The sequence below is a fragment of the Larimichthys crocea genome, unplaced genomic scaffold (assembly GCF_000972845.2).
Source record: "Larimichthys crocea isolate SSNF unplaced genomic scaffold, L_crocea_2.0 scaffold107, whole genome shotgun sequence".
Lineage (NCBI taxonomy): Eukaryota > Metazoa > Chordata > Actinopteri > Sciaenidae > Larimichthys > Larimichthys crocea.
Genome location: NW_020851475.1, coordinates 1 through 17426, shown reverse-complemented (window position 1 = coordinate 17426; position 17426 = coordinate 1). Strand labels below are relative to the sequence as shown.

General features: G+C 47.4%; 2 protein-coding genes across 3 annotated transcripts in view; both read left to right on the top strand.

The window, feature by feature from the left end:
* The window catches only part of LOC104935872 (atrial natriuretic peptide receptor 1), a 53995-nt gene extending 49328 nt beyond the window's left edge, over positions 1 to 4667 (top strand). Inside the window, exons 16-22 of the mRNA XM_027275369.1 lie at positions 550 to 718; positions 1176 to 1322; positions 1438 to 1561; positions 1668 to 1736; positions 1939 to 2113; positions 2347 to 2445; positions 2582 to 4667. Coding sequence (XP_027131170.1) covers positions 550 to 718; positions 1176 to 1322; positions 1438 to 1561; positions 1668 to 1736; positions 1939 to 2113; positions 2347 to 2445; positions 2582 to 2727 — 929 coding nt within the window. The 3' untranslated portion in view covers positions 2728 to 4667. The remainder of the gene's footprint in view (positions 1 to 549; positions 719 to 1175; positions 1323 to 1437; positions 1562 to 1667; positions 1737 to 1938; positions 2114 to 2346; positions 2446 to 2581) is intronic.
* Positions 4668 to 5682: 1015 nt separating this feature from the next.
* On the top strand, positions 5683 to 12738 carry creb3l4 (cAMP responsive element binding protein 3-like 4). Of its 2 annotated transcripts, none has more exons than XM_010754576.3 (10): positions 5683 to 5816; positions 8051 to 8204; positions 8281 to 8539; positions 10234 to 10328; positions 10404 to 10493; positions 10575 to 10681; positions 11000 to 11068; positions 11203 to 11287; positions 11413 to 11506; positions 11589 to 12738. In XM_010754576.3, the coding sequence occupies exons 2-10, from the start codon at positions 8061 to 8063 to the stop codon at positions 11912 to 11914; spliced, it is 1269 nt and encodes a 422-aa protein (XP_010752878.2). In that variant the 5' UTR covers positions 5683 to 5816; positions 8051 to 8060; the 3' UTR covers positions 11915 to 12738. The 2 variants fall into 2 exon arrangements, with proteins under 2 accessions (XP_010752878.2, XP_010752877.2); XM_010754575.3 differs by having other exon boundaries at positions 5690 to 5814; positions 10204 to 10328; positions 11589 to 12737.
* Positions 12739 to 17426: the final 4688 nt, after the last annotated feature.

The window sequence follows — 17426 nt, the reverse complement described above, 5'->3', positions numbered from 1 at the left end:
GAGGAGGAGAAGAAGCGAAGAGGCGAGGAGACGAAAAGGTGAAGAGGTGAAGAGGCGAGGAGGTGAAGAGGTGAGGAGGTGAAGAGGGGAGGAGGTGAAGAGTTGAGGAGGGGAGGAGGGGAAGAGGTGAGGAGGTGAAGAGTTGAGGAGGCGAGGAGGGGAGGAGGTGAAGAGGGGAGGAGGCGAGGAGGGGAGGAGGTGAGGAGGCGAGGAGGTGAAGAGGCGAGGAGGCGAAGAGGTGAGGAGGTGAAGAGGGGAGGAGGTGAGGAGGTGAAGAGGTGAGGAGGCGAGGAGATGAGGAGGTGAGGAGGCGAGGAGGGGAGGAGGCGACTTTAGGAAGCGCTCATTCATCACATGCGTCGTCGTGGAAACGGACTTTACAAAGTGAAACCTGATTCGTGAACTTCTGTCTCCTGTCCCGTGACAGACTTCATTTATTCTCTGGCTGATAATTAATGAGAATTATTAATTAGCATCTGTTTTTGGTCATGTATTAGTTGCCACTTGTTGTCATGACGTGTGTTTGGTTCTTGACCCTGCCCTCTGCAGAGATCGTGGACCGGGTGGTTCTGGGCGAGTGGCCCTGCCTTAGACCGAGCATCGACCCCCAGAGTCACAGTCCGGAGCTGGGTCAGCTGATGCAGCGCTGCTGGGCCGAGGAGCCGACGGAGAGGCCAGAGTTCAACCACATCCGCGTGCTGCTGCGCAAACAGAACAAGTGAGTGCCTCGACAGACTGAGCTGCCTTCTGTCCAGGGACCAGCAGGAGGCGCCTCTGCTGGTTCTTTCCTAACGGGAAGAATGATCTTCATGAACGCCGTCTTATCTGCGGTTGGCTCGCAGTAGCAGCAGGTTTAGCGTTCCAGATGTTCCCAGGCTAGACGGGCTGTGTAGTCCCTCCAGCAGGTTCTGGGTCTCCTCCCAGTTAGACCTGCCCAGGAGGCATCCACCTCAGCTCTGCTCCGAGCCCCCAGCGAAGGTGACGTGATAGAACCAACAGATCAGCTGACTCTGAGGTTCCCATGCTGGTCCAGTCCATGAAGATCACGATCCGGTCCTGCTTGAACACCAACTCCATGCTCTCGTCCTAATATGGTCACGTCTGGTGTGACACACTGGTGTGTGTGTGTGTGTGTGTGTGTGTGTGTGTGTGTGTGTGTGTGTGTGTGTTTTCAGGGAGTCGAGGACCAACATCCTGGACAACCTGCTGTCCCGTATGGAGCAGTACGCCAACAACCTGGAGGAGCTGGTGGAGGAGCGAACACAAGCGTACCACGAGGAGAAACGCAAGGCTGAAGCTCTGCTGTACCAGATACTACCACAGTCAGTACTGCATATACTGCTGTACACATAGTACCACAGTCAGTACTGCATATACTGCTGTACACACACTACCACAGTCAGTACTGCACAGGCTGACATGTTGTCTGTCTCTCAGCTCGGTGGCGGAGCAGTTGAAGCGCGGTGAGACGGTTCAGGCTGAAGCCTTCGACTCCGTCACCATCTACTTCAGCGACATCGTGGGATTCACGGCCATCTCTGCAGAGAGCACGCCGATGGAGGTGAGCACAGCCACGGCTCGGGCCTCCAGCCTGAATCTTTCTTTGGTGTGGAGGAAACTTTCTGCTCCACGTGGTCAGCTGTTTGGATGTTCATGTTTGCATGCAGGTGGTGACTCTGCTGAACGACCTCTACACCTGTTTCGACGCCATCATCGACAACTTCGACGTTTACAAGGTGACACGAGCAACGTGATGTGTGGTTGACTGTTCGATTAGACTTCCTGTCAGGTGGAAACACAACAAATACTGAAATATGAAATATAAAGATAAATGTCTACTCAATTTATTACAAATAAATAAAGATTTGGGGATAAAAACAGATTTTTAAATAAGAAACAACTTCTGCTGCTTCACGCTCTGTCCTGTGGCGCCCCCAGGTGGAGACAATCGGCGACGCCTACATGGTGGTGTCAGGGCTGCCGGTGAGGAACGGGAAGCTGCACGGCAGAGAGATCGCCCGCATGGCCCTCGCCCTGCTGGGCGCCGTCCGAACATTCAGGATCCGCCATCGATCGGAACAACAGCTGAAGCTGAGGATAGGAATACACAGCGGTGAGGAGACGAGGAGACGAGGAGACACAGGGGGGGACAACACAACATTTATGTTTATAGAACATTTAGACAGTCTGCGGGGACGTCTCGGAGACTACGTCCAGGTTTTAGACAGTCTGCGGGGACGTCTCAGAGACTACGTCCGGATTTTAGACAGTCTGTGGGGACGTCTCAGAGACTACGTCCAGGTTTTAGACAGTCTGTGGGATGAACGTTTCCTGTGTGTGCTGTAGGTCCGGTGTGTGCTGGTGTGGTGGGTCTGAAGATGCCTCGGTACTGTCTGTTCGGTGACACCGTCAACACGTCATCACGTATGGAGTCCACAGGAGAAGGTGAGAAGGTCGAGTTAGCTTCAAACGTCACGTCTCAGGTTTAGATTTGAACATCAGACTAACTCCTTCCTAACGAGCTGGCGTGACGTAGTTTTCTAGTTTGAAATGACGACAGTCTGTTCGTGTGTTTGTGCAGCGCTGAAGATCCACGTGTCGGCGGCGACTCGCGACGTCCTGCTGGAGTTCAACTGCTTCCAGCTGGAGCTCAGAGGAGACATCGACATCAAGGGCAAAGGAAAGATGACCACCTATTGGTTACTGGGAGAGAGCGACAGCCAATGACAGAACACCTTGGACAGGAAGGCGACGTGGGGAAGGAAGGAGAGGACGGAGGAGAAGGAAACAAGGGAAAGAGAGGAGGGGGGAGGAGAGAAGGAGAAGGTGGAGAAGGTTTCTCCTCTGAGGGTGTCGTGGTCCTGCAGCAGATCTGAGGAAGACGTCACTGCTGCGCACATGACATGAACGGACTGTTACATGTTTCCACGTTCAGAGTTTTACAGAGAAACCTCGAGTCCATCTGAATCATCTTCTTCTTTTTGGCTCCACCGCTGACTTATAAAATGTGTCTTCAACAGTCCAGGACCAGGATCAGGTCTTAGTTTAGCCTCGTTGGGATCATCTCATCCCCCTGTGAGAGTCTCCACACTAAAGTCTTCGTCCTTTAAAGTCTTTTCTCTTGCAGGACCGAGCAGCACAGTTTGAGAGTCTCAGCTTTGTGTCACGTGTCCGTCAGTGAGGCGCCTCATTCTGCTGATGACCTCCCAGATGGTTCTGTGAAACAAACAAAGGCCAGGTACTTCTTCTGGGCCACAGAGCCGAAAACACCCACAGGTACTTTACAGTCAGGCTGAATCCAAACGTGTCCACCTTCAGTCAGACGTCATGTGACGCGTTCACTGTCGTCACGTCCGGACGTTCCAAGCAGCAGGCGTACTTTTGCATCGTGATGTGGTCGAATGATTTAATAAAGTTAAAATGTTTCACACGTTCAGAAGTTCTTTTTGCTCTGTGTTTTCAAACCACAGCAACACTTCTGTGTTGCAATGAATTGTGGGTGACGTAGTGAAGGCTGCTCTTGCAGACTTGTGGATTTCCCTGAGGGACGTCCAAGTCCCGTCCGCGACGCCCTCACATGGACTACCAGACTTCCAGAGAGGCCGCTTGTGGTGCAGACCACAATTCACTGTAACACAGGTGTGACTAAAAAAGAAACCACAGCTTGGCGTGATGACGGTGGACACGTCGGTCCAGAGGACGGACATTTGGATTCAGCTTCACAGGAGAAAAGACGGTTTCACCTCCGTCAAAGAGCAGCTGAAACCTTCAGGCCCGTGAACGGAAACACGAGCGCGTCGTGAAGTTGGACAATCATAAATCAGTTTGGATCAGTCTGCAGCTCAAACAAATGTTCCTGTTTTTAAACCTGAAGTTTCTTTTTGTACAAATAAAAGACGTTCAGTCACGCGGCGCTGCAAACACACGGTGGACCTCTGGGGATCAAACCTGTGACATCAGTTATAAGATCCCATCCCTGCGCTCGGACGCCTTCCTGGACTCAAAACGTGGGACAAACTATTTTCTCGTAGATTTTATAGATTCACGAGCTGAAAAAGCCTCAAACTGTCTTAAACTGATATTTTTATGTCGTGACATCACAGCATCGTCTCGCTCGGTGTTCTTCTTCCCCTCTGGTGCCATTTTGCATCCCGGCTAAAGGTTAGCCTCAGTTCAAGTGTCAATGAGCCATTTGTTGTTACTGGGGATCGAACCAGCGGTGTTTGTTTGTTTGACCTGTCGTGGCCTGAATAAAATGCTGTGCAGAGCCGTTTGTTCTGGGATGTTGTTACTGACGTTCAGGCCGAGGCCACAGAGGAAACTTGATTTCTTTCTCATCAGTGTCACTGCAGGAGGCCGTGCTATAACAGCCAGAATGCACTGGACTGATGTGCGTTATTCCTCAGTAAACACACAACTGTGGATTATTCCACGTTCTACTACAGAACATTGTTACAATCAATCAGCAACGACTGGAGAACGTCCTGAAGTTCTCAAACTGAAACCTCAGATGAACCTTCAAAGAAGTTTGAGGAGAATTAAAAATACAGAAGAATTCAAAGAAATTCAGCTGAGGTGAAAAAGTGATTTTTATTGAAGGTGAAACATTGAAGTGATGAAGTGCAGATGTTTAAACAGACACAGCATAGGACGAATGATTAACTACAGCAGAGACACAGAATACTTTCTGTCACACATTTATGTTGTTGGTGATGAACAATCTGAAATATGAAAACTTTACTGTCATTATATCTTTGCTGCTAACTCAGGAAAGTTTCACTTCATAAAGAGAGTTTAAAGGAACACGTCACATATTTACTGAAAGAGACACAGACAGAGAGACAGACAGACAGACACACACACACACACAGACAGACACACAGAGAGACAGACAGACACACACACAGACACACACACAGACAGACACACAGACAGACACACAGAACACCACACAGACAGACAGACACACAGACACAGACAGAACAGACACACAGACAGACAGACAGACACACACAGACAGACACACAGACAGACAGACAGACATTAGTTGTCATAGCAGTCCGGTTTATTTAAATACAATAAAATAAAATACTGAGGTAGAAAAAGTAAAAGTAAACACAACAGGTAAGTAAGGTGCAGTGACCAGATGCTGGTAATACTTATAATATAATAATAAATAATAATAATAATAATATAATAATAATAATAATATAATATAAGAATAATAATTAATAATAATAATAATAATAAGAGTATAAAGTCATAGTACTTTCCCTGTTTTAAAACTGTTCCAATTCAATCAAACATTTTCACGTGAAAGGAAACCTGGACTGGAAAAAGGCAGAAAAAAAGTCATGACCTTGTGTGTTTCACACATCAATAAATACCTGAAATATGCACCTGTCTGTCTGCACCTGTCTGTCTGCCTGTCGTCTCTCGTGCACACACAGGTGTAGAAGACTCCTCAGGTAAATCAGGAAGCCACACAGCTCTCCAGACACGACGACATGTGACGTGATCACGAGTCAGCAGAAATTGAAGTCTGGGTATTTTTACAAAAAAGTTCATGTCGTTGGTGACGTCAGTGCGCTGCTCCAATCCAGCAGGTGGCGACACACCTGTGCTGTCGATAATGGGCCCACAGAGGAAGAGGCGGGGCTCCGGCTGGACTCGGAGCTGCCAGCTGGACTCTGTGTTGTACTCTGACCCAGCGCAGGCAGCGTGCGGTTTCGTGTCCGTGTCCCCGGTCCTCCTGCAGCCGCTCGGTGACGAACGGCCGGAGGGTCTGAACCCGGGACAGGAAGCAGCGGATCGGTGTGAGTATGAACATTCATGTTCTGTCGTATCCGGCTGATCCAGGATCAGGCCTGACCGCACACACAAACACACTTCACGTGGGCCTGGAGCATCCTGGAAAGTTTGTGGATTAAAAAAAACAAAAAAATAAGGATCCTGCAAGTTTTTGGGAATCTGGTTGGAAATAACGTTTATATTAAAAACCTGCAAAAGTTCAAAAAACATCATGAAATAATAATAATGCTCCACCTCAAGTCTGTGATTCACAGAGTTTATGATGGACAGTGAAGTAAACTGCTGACAGCTGTAGCTGCTGTTAGCCTCTGTTAGCTCATGTCTGTTAGCTAGCTGTTAGCTTCATGTTAGCTCAGTCCTGTTAGCTGCTGTTAGCTGTGCTATGTTAGCTCTAGTCTGTTAGCGTGCTGTTAGCTCATGTTAGCTTCGAGTCTGTTGTAGCTGCTGAGTAGCTCAGTCTGTTAGCTGCTGTTAGCTGAATGTTAGCTCAGTTTTGTTTAGCTGCTGTTAGCTCATGTTAGCTTTCAGTCTGTTAGCTGCTGTTAGCGCGACATGTTAGCTCAGTCTGTTAGCTGCTGTTAGCTCAGTGCTGTGTGCTGCTGTTTAGCTAATGTTAGCTCGTTTGTTAGCTGTCTGTTAGCTTCCATGTTAGCTCAGTCTGTTAGCTGCTGTTAGCTCATGTTAGCTCAGTCTGGTTAGCTCAGTCTGTGCAGCCCCATGTCTTAGCTCATGTAACTAGTTTAGCTCTGTCTGTTTAGCTCAGTCTGTTAGCTGCTGTGACTATGTTGCTCTGTTGTTAGCTAGTTGCTGCTTGAGCTCATGTTAGCTCTAGTCTCTGTTAGTCTGCTAGTTAGCTCATGTTAGCTCAGTCTCCCATTTGTTAGCTTGCTGTTAGCTCAGTCTGTTAGCTGCTGTTAGCCTTTCTGCTATCGTAGTCTTAGCTCAGTCTGTTTAGCGTTGCCTGTTAGCTCAGTGTAGCTGCTGTTAGCTCATCGTTTCCAGCTGCAGTCTGTGTTAGCTGCTTGTTAGCTCAGTCTGTTAGCTCTGTTAGCTCATGTTAGCTCAGTCCTGTTAGCTGCTGTTAGCTCATGTTAGCTCAGTCTGTTAGCTGTGTTTAGCTCAGTCTGTTAGCTCGCTGCTTAGCTATGTTAGATATTAGCCTTTTTTAGCCTGCTGGTATCTCCTGTTAGTGCGTCGTGCTGTTAGCTGCTGTTTAGCCAGTTTGTTAGCTGCTGTTAGCTCATGTTAGGCTAGCTTTGTAAGCTGCTGTTTACGCTGTCTGTTAGCTCAGTTGTTACTGCTGTTTAGCTGCATGTTAGCTCAGTTTTGTGAGCTGCTGTTAGCTCATGTTAGCTCAGTCTTGGTTATCTGCTTGTTAGCTCAGTCCTGGGGGGGGGGGGGGGTTTAGCTGGAGGTTAGCTCAGTTTGTTAGCTGCTGTTAGCTCAGTCTGTTAGCTGCTGTTAGCTCAGTCTGTTAGCTCAGTCTGTTAGCTCAGTCTGTTAGCTCAGTCTGTTAGCTGTTGTTAGCTCAGTCTGTTAGCTCAGTTTGTTAGCTGCTGTTAGCTCAGTTTGTTAGCTGCTGTTAGCTGCTGTTAGCTCAGTTTGTTAGCTGCTGTTAGCTCAGTTTGTTAGCTGCTGTTAGCTCAGAGCACTGGGGGACAGGCTGGTGTTGTGCCAGAACCGGAGCTGGCAGTTTGTATGGACATCGCTGATGTCAGAGGCTGACGGGTTGATGGAGACTTCAGTGTTCAGGTTCTTGTTGAAGCTCAGAGAGTCGCTGAAGCTGGAAAACACGTTTAGCAGCCTATCAGGTTTCTGTTCAGCCCGACAGGTAGGAGGTCAGGTGTGTGTGTGTGTGTGTGTGTGTGTGTGTGTGTGTGTGTACCTACCTACCTACCAGGATATCCTCCTCCAGTGTTGCTTCACCTGGGTTTGTCTCCACACACTCTTTGTTCTGCTGTTTGCTTTGTGTTGTGTTTTCTCTCTTTGACTTTACACACACACTGATCACACACACACACACACACACACACAGCTGTTTCACCTCATTGTCAGATTTTCAAGTATCAAAACTTACTCGAGTATTTACTCTGATTACATTATTGATAAAAAACTAGACGACTCAGGAGCCGAGTCATTCCAGCAAGAGGAGCAGAGCTGTGTGTTCATACTGTGAACTTTTATCACACTACTTGAGTAAATGTACTCAGTTACTTTCCTCCTGTGTCGTGGTGAACAGTGTTCAGGTCATGGATGCAGAGAGCGGGGAGTTGTTTCTCGGTGACGGCGTGGCGGCGGACAGCTGGCAGCTCGACGCTGCGTTCTCCTGCTCCGACCTCGTCTTCAGCAGCTCAGAGAAACCCCTGCAGGACTGGGCGGTAGACCCCGACTGTGTGAGTGTGTGTGTGTCACAGAGAGTACAGGTGAGGTCACCTGATGCAGCCTGTTAACCATGTGACTTTGTCCCAGACGCTGAATGACAGTGAACCGGAGGACGTCCTTCACGCCGTCGACCCAAACGAGGTGTTTCCCAGCGGGCCGCCCGCTGACCCCTCGTCCGAGAGCGACAGCGGCATCTCTGAGGATCCTGTGGTCGAGAGTCCTGTCACCATGGTGACAGCCAATCAGCCTGCCCCGGCGACCGTCTACCAGGTGGTCTATGACATCAGCGGACTGGGCGGCGTGAAGACTGAACCCGGACACGAGAACGTCATCTCCATAGAGCTGGGTGAGGACGAGTCACAGAGTTTAAATGAAAGCATCGTTAAAATCAGACGTGTCAGTTTAAGACATCAGCTCTACTTCGAAAAACCACAAAGTGACGCATCAGAGAACGTCTGAAGACGTCACTTTGGACCCTGGGAACTAAAAATAATCAAATAATCAAGAGTCAGTGATGATGATGATTCCATTAATGCAAAGTCTGTTAAACATTTAAAGGAACAGTTTGTAACTTTACTTAGAAATAATCCTGCAGTCAAATTCTAAATACTGGAGAGTCGTCATCCTCAGATTGAAGATACTGAACCGTCACGAGCGCCTCACGGTTTATTTCATGAAGCAGCTTCAGTGACTAAAGACAGAGACAACTATTGACCATCCCATACTGATTATTCTGACGTATTCCAGGAAGTTCAGCGCGCTACTCCTCCCTCAATTTTGGTCGCACATACACTAAAAAGGTATCAAAAGGACCGTCTCGGCCGGGAATAGTGTGCTGTGACTTTTCTAAGAGTTTCACCAAACGGTTTTACCAAAAATCACCAAAAACCACGACAAAGTTTACAATAGGTGTGTGTTGGAAGAATGTTCCAGAGCTAGAGTGGAGAGGGAGAGAAACATTTGTCAAAAAATACATTTGCAAACGGCTCTCGTGGCCACAAATGTCACTCTACAGAAATAATTTCTACATATAAACGTAGGAAAATTCGTGGGCTACGCAGCGATATCACTGCTGAAGCTGTCAGACTTATAGTTTTGGCGGGAGACGCACTGATGCGCCAGGATCACCCACCGACAGCCCCATCTACTCCCATGTAAACTGGAGAGGAGAAATTTCCCAAAGGAGCACGGGGCACCTGTTCTTTCTCTCTCTCCCCAGGTCACATTTTTTAACTTCACACACTGAAATTCAGCATTCACATGGTCGACAAGATGAGGATGCTCACGGTCATTTGGGCTTTTTGATACCACCTACCGTTTGGCATTAGTGTCCACTAGTTGGAGGGGCTTCATTTAGAGATTTTCTGTGTCTCTCAGCAGTCACTCACACACAGACAGAGCACAGCTGCAGTTAATTGCTCTGACCTGCAGCTGACCCTGGTTGCTCGGCAACCTCAAGCTGCCTTTGACTAACTTTGTCTCTGTGCTGCTGCAGTGTCAGTAATAATGTCTGTCAGACACACTCTACATTTATTTAGAAACTTTTTAGAGTTTGTTTTTTGTCCGATTGTTGGAGAGAGAAATCAGACGTTACTTCCTGATTGTTTCACAGTGTTACGTTCAGCATAATAAACTCCTCCACTAAAAGAAACATCACACACAACAGTTTTGTTTTGTTTTTTGACCCGGTCGGTCCTCCACAGACTCTACAGCTTTAATTTCTCTGTGCAAACCCACCTGGAAGAAATCATGAATGTTTCTCTTCCTGTTTGAAACAAAGGGTTAGTGATGCACTACAGCCTCATGTGGCCAAGATGAGTATTACAACAACAAAACACCTGATCTGATCAGACGTGCAGCTGTCTGCCAATCATCCTCAATGAGGAGCAGAGGGAGGAAATCTGACTGCTCACAGAAACACTAACTCCACTGAGCTGTAACTGATTCAACGTTTAATGTCCAAACATGTCCATGAGCAGTGACAGTGATGTCATTTCCTGTCCTGTGCAGATCAATGGAGCTCTCAGGTGTTGTTTTCAGACTCGTGCATCGTGAACGAGCTGCCCGTGCTGCCCGCTGCTCGCCTCGATGGCGGTTTGATCGCCGTCGACCCTCCGAGCCCCGACGCTGATCCGGTGAGACTTTGTCACTTTGTCTTCCTGTTGACGGTCGAAGGACCTGGAGGACTGACTCTTCTTCTACTGTTGCAGCTGTACCCAGACCTCCAGCTGACTGAGGAGGAACAGAAGCTGCTGAGCCAGGAAGGAGTGTCTCTGCCCAACAACCTCCCTCTCACCAAGGTCAGACTGAGAACTCCTTTTTCTCAGGAGCTTCTCGCAGCGTAACGAGTGAGACCATGACTTGGTTTTGTTCCTTTGCAGGCCGAGGAAAGGATCCTGAAGAGAGTCCGCAGAAAGATTCGCAACAAGCAGTCGGCTCAGGACAGCCGGCGCAGGAGGAAGGAGTACATCGACGGGCTGGAGAGCAGGTACACAAAGTGACGCTGCATGACTCACTGACTGGGGCTTTAATCGATTCATTAAGAAGTTCATTGGCAGATAAACGAGTTATTACAATCATCAAGTGTGGGCCAAAGACCACCGATCGTCTGACGTCAATTTAGGAGACAGAGACCCTGAGGGAGATGTGACTGCATCTTCAACCAACACCGTGCCTGACGAGGCAGAACCCTGATTTCTGTATGAAAACGTGATGAGAAGATAACTGTCAGATTTTAACTGATGAGTTCTGAGAGTGTATTTCAACCTGTGTGTGTGTGTGTGTGTGTGTGTGTGTGTGTTAACAGGGCAGCAGCTTGCTCGGCTCAGAACAAGGAGCTGCAGAGGACGGTGGAGCAGCTGGAGAAACGCAACATGTACGAGATCACTGATTACCAATGATTGATTATTTAGTGATGATGAAGCAGTGACCTCGGTCACTTCTTGCTCTGTCTGAACGTGTCTGAGGTCAGTTTACTGCTCGTCATGCTGACGTGTCTCTGCTGTTCAGGTCTCTGCTGGCTCAGCTGCGACAGCTTCAGTGTCTGATTAAACAGACGGTCAGTAAAGGAGCCCAGACCAGCACCTGCTTACTGGTGAGTGACTGTCTAAAACCTGGACGTAGTCTCCGTGACGTCCCCGCAGACTGACTAAAACCTGGACGTAGTCTTCAAGACGTCCCCGCAGACTGAGATCTCATGTTACATGTTTGTGTCCTCAGATCATCTTGGTCTCTCTGGGTCTGATCATCATGCCGAGTTTCAGTCCGTTCAGCCGGAGCTCGTCAGCTGATGACGACTACAGACCAACAGGAGGTCAGTCCCTCATGACATCACTTCCTGTTGAATCTGATGAATCGTCATGTTGTGTAACATTTGGACTCTTCCATCATTCCAGTTATTTCCAGAAACATCCTGACAGACCCCTCCTCCTCCTCCTCCTCCTCCTCCCAGCCGACAGCCGATGATGCTGACGGTCAGGCTGACCAGCCGGACTCCTCGTCACCGCCCTCTGAAGTCCAATCAGGACCTCCGGATGGCGCTGCCTTCCTCCAAGAACCAGTAGAAAACCCTGATAATCCAGGTTTCGGTGGGGCGGGCCAATCAGGGAACGGCTCAGCTCTTGTTGCCGGGCAGACTGAGCCGCTGGCGCTGGGTCTGAGGTCGGCGGCGGGTAAAGGAAGCCGCGATCCCGGCAAACCTGCACACGCTGACGAGATGTAGACGGACGGTTTCAGTGATCGGGTCAGGACGCTTCGATGGTCGCTGAAGTCGACCCTGTGACGTCTCAGTGACGCCATGAGGAGTTCAAACATTAGGCAGGAAGTCATTGATTGGTGGTGGGTTCCAGATTTTATTCAAACGTTAATGTAACTTTACATGAACATCAGGAGGAGACGTCTGATCGACTCATTCTATCTTCAATGAGTTGGACCGGCTAACAGTTTCCCTCTGTTCACAGTCTTTGTGCTAAGCTAAGCTGATTCCACCGGACTTTGACTCTCAAAGGTTGTGACCTGGATTAGCGGTTGTAGCGACATGCCGGCTAACCGAACCATCTCGAGGCTAAATGGACTACGATCCAAGCCAGACTACCGGACCTAAAAACACCTGATTCCTAAAGCCAAGAGTTCAGTTTCAGTATCTGATCCTGCAGAATCTCCAATCGTCCGACCGTACACGCCTTCTGTCTTTTTTGTTTTGATGATTCTGGTGAACCACAGCTGAACCTGATATGATCCATATTTTAGGTTTTTGTAGCGTTTGGTTATTATTTTTTCCACATGGACTTTGACTTGGTTGGTTTTGTTTCCATGGTAATCGGTTTATTTTCCACTTTTAAAGAGATTTTTTAGATTTTCACTGTTTTTAAGATCCAGTTCACTTTCAGCCTGCTGACCTTTTTCACCTCCTCACAGAGTTCATACAAAGTGTCTTCATGTTTGTTTGTTGCCTCCAGAGTGTAATCCCACTCTAACTATGTCCAGCTGTACTCGAGTATTTGTTGTGATTACATTACTTCTGATCAAACAGCCAATCATCATCCAGGTCCCCAGCAGCCAATCACCAACCAGGTCCCCCAGCAGCAGCTGATCTCACTGCCTAGTCCAGCAGCAGTCAGCCCAGCTCGGCGTCTGTCTTTCAGCCTTTTATTTCACCAAGCTCTCACCAACCACTAAAAGTCAGTCCCACATTTACTCTTGTCCGGCGGCTTCTTGCTCGCTCACTCTCTCCTTTTCTCTTCTTAGCTTCCTCCGTCAGCGTCCTCTTCACTCTCTTCTCCTCTGCCATCATGTCCATAGAGGCTGCTGACTGCTGGGCCTGAAAACCTCTTCTTTCTAGCTAACAGCAGCTACAGTTTACTTCACTGTCCATCAGACTGAGCTAACAGCAGCTAACAGACTGAGCTAACATGAGCTAACAGCAGCTAACAGACTGAGCTAACAGCAGCTAACAGACTGAGCTAACATGAGCTAACAGCAGCTAACAGACTGAGCTAACATGAGCTAACAGACTGAGCTAACATGAGCTAACAGACTGAGCTAACATGAGCTAACAGACTGAGCTAACATGAGCTAACAGCAGCTAACAGACTGAGCTAACAGCAACTAACAGACTGAGCTAACATGAGCTAACAGCAGCTAACAGCAGCTAACGGACTGAGCTAACATGAGCTAACAGCAGCTAACAGACTGAGCTAACATGAGCTAACAGCAGCTACAGCTGTCAGCAGTTTACTTCACTGTCCATCATAAACTCTGTAAATCACAGAGAGTTGAGGCGGAGCAGCCGGAGGACATCAGAGGGAAAACCAGAAAACATTTCCTCACCTGATTACAAGTCATCGTCGTCGTTAACAGACGTTTATTACAGTCAGACCTTGATGCATTAATCTGAATTCTGCTTTTGCTGTTTTGTAAATAATTTTGGATATTTCAGTTTTGTCTGTTGAACGGATTCTGAATTTTTATTGGTATTTTTATTGACCGTTGCTTCAGAAAGTGGGTTGAGTTTATTTATTGAGTTCATTTGGACGGACTGGATGGAAACTGGAGCTCTGTCTCCACTTTAACCTGGTGAACTTCAGAAACAACCTTTGACCTTTAACATGCACCGCTAACATTCATTCATCTGCTCACAGGTTTCATTTTCATTATTTCTACATTAAAAGGGAGCAATCAATGGAGACTGTCTGATTCATTTATTATTTACTCATATTTAGAGAATCTTCACAGCTTTAGTTTGCCGTCAGATGCTCTGTTGTCACCACACTCCTTTGACTTGGAGTTGCTGCCTCGATTGTTTAGTTTGTTTGTGAATTAACAGAACGTTAAAACAAACGTTGAAGCTGCGAATGGTCCGATTTATGGAGACTGACTCACTTCTGGAGCCAGCCTCAAGTGGACGACAAGGAGGAACTGCAGTTTTTGGCACTTCCTGTGTCGGCTTCACTTCAGACACAGAGGTCACAGACCTATCAGTGTCCGCTGAGGAGCTACTGGCAGCTACGTCATGAGCGATGGGCGTGGTTAGTTAGTTACAAAGCTTGTAGTGAAAGGTGTTGGAGATTACTGAGTGTCTGGATGAGACACTGAGTTTTAAAAGAGGACGGACTCAAAACAAAGACCACATGGTGCCTTCAAGTACACTTGTAAACCTCCACAACGTTTTAGTTAGTGAGTCAACAGCATGCACGTTTGAATGATTTTCATCTAGAAAACAAACAGAAACTGAAGACTGCTGCAGAAATGAGATTTTGTTTTACTGGATTTTTTTGTTGTTGAAGAAAATTCACATGACAAACACAAGTGACGCTTTAATTAATTAATTTATTGAAATCAGAATAACTTTTATTGGCTAGGTACGTGCACATACAAGGAGTTTGAGCTCAGGGGTGAGGGTATAACATTTTGATTAGATTATAATCGATCCAACCCATAAGAAGCCCAACAATGTTCATCCTTACTGTTGTTATAATCAATCAGTATTTTCATTTTCCATCAATGTGTTAAGAGCTTTTTAACAGAAACAATAAACATGTGGACTATAAACTGTGTAAATAAATGTAGAGTGTGTCTGACAGACATTATTACTGACACTGCAGCAGCACAGAGACTTCAACAAAGTCAGTCAAAGGCAGCTTGAGGTTGCTGAGCAACCAGGGTCAGCTGCAGGTCAGAGCAATTAACTGCAGCTGTGCTCTGTCTGTGTGTGAGTGACTGCTGAGAGACACAGAAAATCTAAATGAAGCCCCTCCAACTAGTGGACACTAATGCCAAACGGTAGGTGGTATTCAAAAAGCCCAAATGACCGTGAGCATCCTCATCTTGTCGACCATGTGAATGCTGATTCTGTGTGTGAAGTTAAAAATGTGACCTGGGAGAGGAGAAAGAACAGGTCCCGTGTCTCTTGGTGATTTTTGGTGTGAAACCGTTTGGTGTGATGGAGGTTCACCAGCACTGACTTTTCACCAACATCCAAGATATTTCAGAAAGTCAAAGAAACTCTGATCAACATTTTTTCATTAACAACGGATCAAATGAAACGTCACATCAACTTCCAAAATGAATCAGAAATAGAACGAGGACATTAACTGCAGTTCTCCATCAGTCCACAGGGTGGAGCTGCAACAGAAAGCAAAGCAGACAAATCTGTTCAAATAGTGTTCATCTGCAGTTATGTTGCATGAACACAACTGATCTGTAGAGCTCTTTGGCTTCACAGTATGGTCCAGGTCCAGGTCCAGGTGGCTGAGTGTGGAGCAGAGGGAGTGGGAGGGTCTCAGTGTGTCAGCAGCAGCCGAGCAGTCCAGATCCACTGATGATCCTCTGTCACATGATCCAGAGGACACACATGATGATGGTGGACTTGACTGTGTCTGACAGTGGAGCTGATCTCAGAGCAGTTCAGACTGCAGCGCTGACAGTCATCTCCACTGTTGGGATTCCTCCGTCAGTCTCTGCTGGATGAAGCTCTCTCTCCCACTCCACCTCCAGTAAACATGGCCAGTCAGAGCTGATGCTGCTGCTTCAACACCTCTCTGGATCATCCGGACTCAGCTGATCCTCTCTCCACAACCCTTTCTCAGCTCCGATGAGAGAAGCAGACAGACAACAGAATCATGAATCCGTGTTTCCGAGGACTCCCTCATCAGCTGTCAGTCAGTGTGCAGCACATCCAGTAAAGACCAGCAGGCTTCAGCCTGTTCAGACACCAAGTGGGCGGCTGTGTAGCGTAGCCAGCTTCTGTCACCTCATGTTAACGTGTTGGACTGAGCTCACAGACCTGCATCAAGTCTGTTGACTCTGCACCTTTCACTCAAACACCAGTGGAAATAAAGTGCTGACAGTCCCTGAACGCTCTCAGTGCAGAAACAGAGAGCCTTCACTGCTCACTTTCCTTTCAGCTGTGGGTCCTGGACTTCAGCGAGGTTCTGCTCTGTACAACGACCACATGCTCTACATGTAATGTGCTTCTTTGCGGCTTCCTCAGACTGATCTGAGAGCTGTGACAAGTTTTCTTCAGTTCTTTTTTTTGTTAATACACTTAATCGATCTGTGAATAGACCCTGTCTCCTGTACATCTTGGAATGCTCTGTAGCTGGAATCAGCTTTATTTCCTGTAGACATGCAACACAACAACCAACAGTCGTCTTCACATCAACCAAAACACATGATCACAAGAGCTTCTGGCTCATCTGATTGGCTGACTGTTCTCTCTCTCTCTGTCTTCTTGTCCAATCCTGAAGCCTGTCACCGTTCTCCTCTCACGCTTCATGAGAGGAAAGCAGCCGCTGAGAAGGTCGGGGTTTACAGGAATACTGGATCTGCTTTTTCTAAACTGTGTTTAGTACAATACTGCTGGACCAACATGGACTGACTGCAACCCTTCTGACCTCAGGGTCTGCAGCTGCGTGTGGACTCTCCACAAGATCAGACAGAGGCTTCACGTCTCATCCCTGCAGGTTTGTTTCCATCAGTCCAGCTCTGTCCAGATGGAGGGGTTGGCCTTGCCGGAGCTCTGGCCCGTTGCCCTATGCGACGCACCGCTGATTCTGGACACCCTGCCGGTTCCTCAACTCTGAACCACGAATCTATATTGACTGTAGTACGTTTAGGAATACGTTCAGTGCAGTAGCCACCTTCATTGTCTCCACATACCTTTTGCTTATGTTCCCCTCATTAGCTACTCTTCGGTGGCTAGGTCCTTGGTCATTAGCATCTTCATTTGCTTGGGTCATGCTCCCTCATTCGCCTATTCTTGTTTGACATGTCACGTCATTTCGCCTCTTATGGTTGATGATGTCCGGTCCGACGCATTCATTCTGTCTGGGTCTCTGTCCCTCCTTAGCATATTATGGTTTGGATTAGTTCCAGTCCGTAGGATGATTCATGTCCCCACTGACCTATCGTAACTGTCTACATCTGGTACACCGTTCTACAGCGGACACTCGTGAATCCACACTTTTTCGTTTTTTGATAATTCTTTGTTGTTGGATATTAAACGCTTTTTTTTTTGTGAAATCTAAATCCTTAAACGTTCAAGGCTGAAACTTGTTCTTCTACTAAAGGACTCTTGCAACTTGAGAGATTATCTCAACTAATGATAACTGTTTATTTTCTTTTTGTTTTGTTCCTTTTTACCAAATTCTTTTATTATTTATTTGCCCACACACTCAGTGCAATTTCAAATGTTTTTTTCCTCAGATACTCGCAATATAACTTTTTCTTCGATA

Coding starts and splice junctions, on each gene's coding strand:
- creb3l4 (XM_010754575.3), top strand. CDS start 8,061: ATGGATGCAGAGAGCGGGGAGTTGTTTCTCGGTGACGGCGTGGCGGCG. Junction 8,205..8,280: donor GGGCGGTAGACCCCGACTGT/GTGAGTGTGTGT, acceptor ACTTTGTCCCAG/ACGCTGAATGACAGTGAACC. Junction 10,329..10,403: donor CGAGCCCCGACGCTGATCCG/GTGAGACTTTGT, acceptor CTACTGTTGCAG/CTGTACCCAGACCTCCAGCT.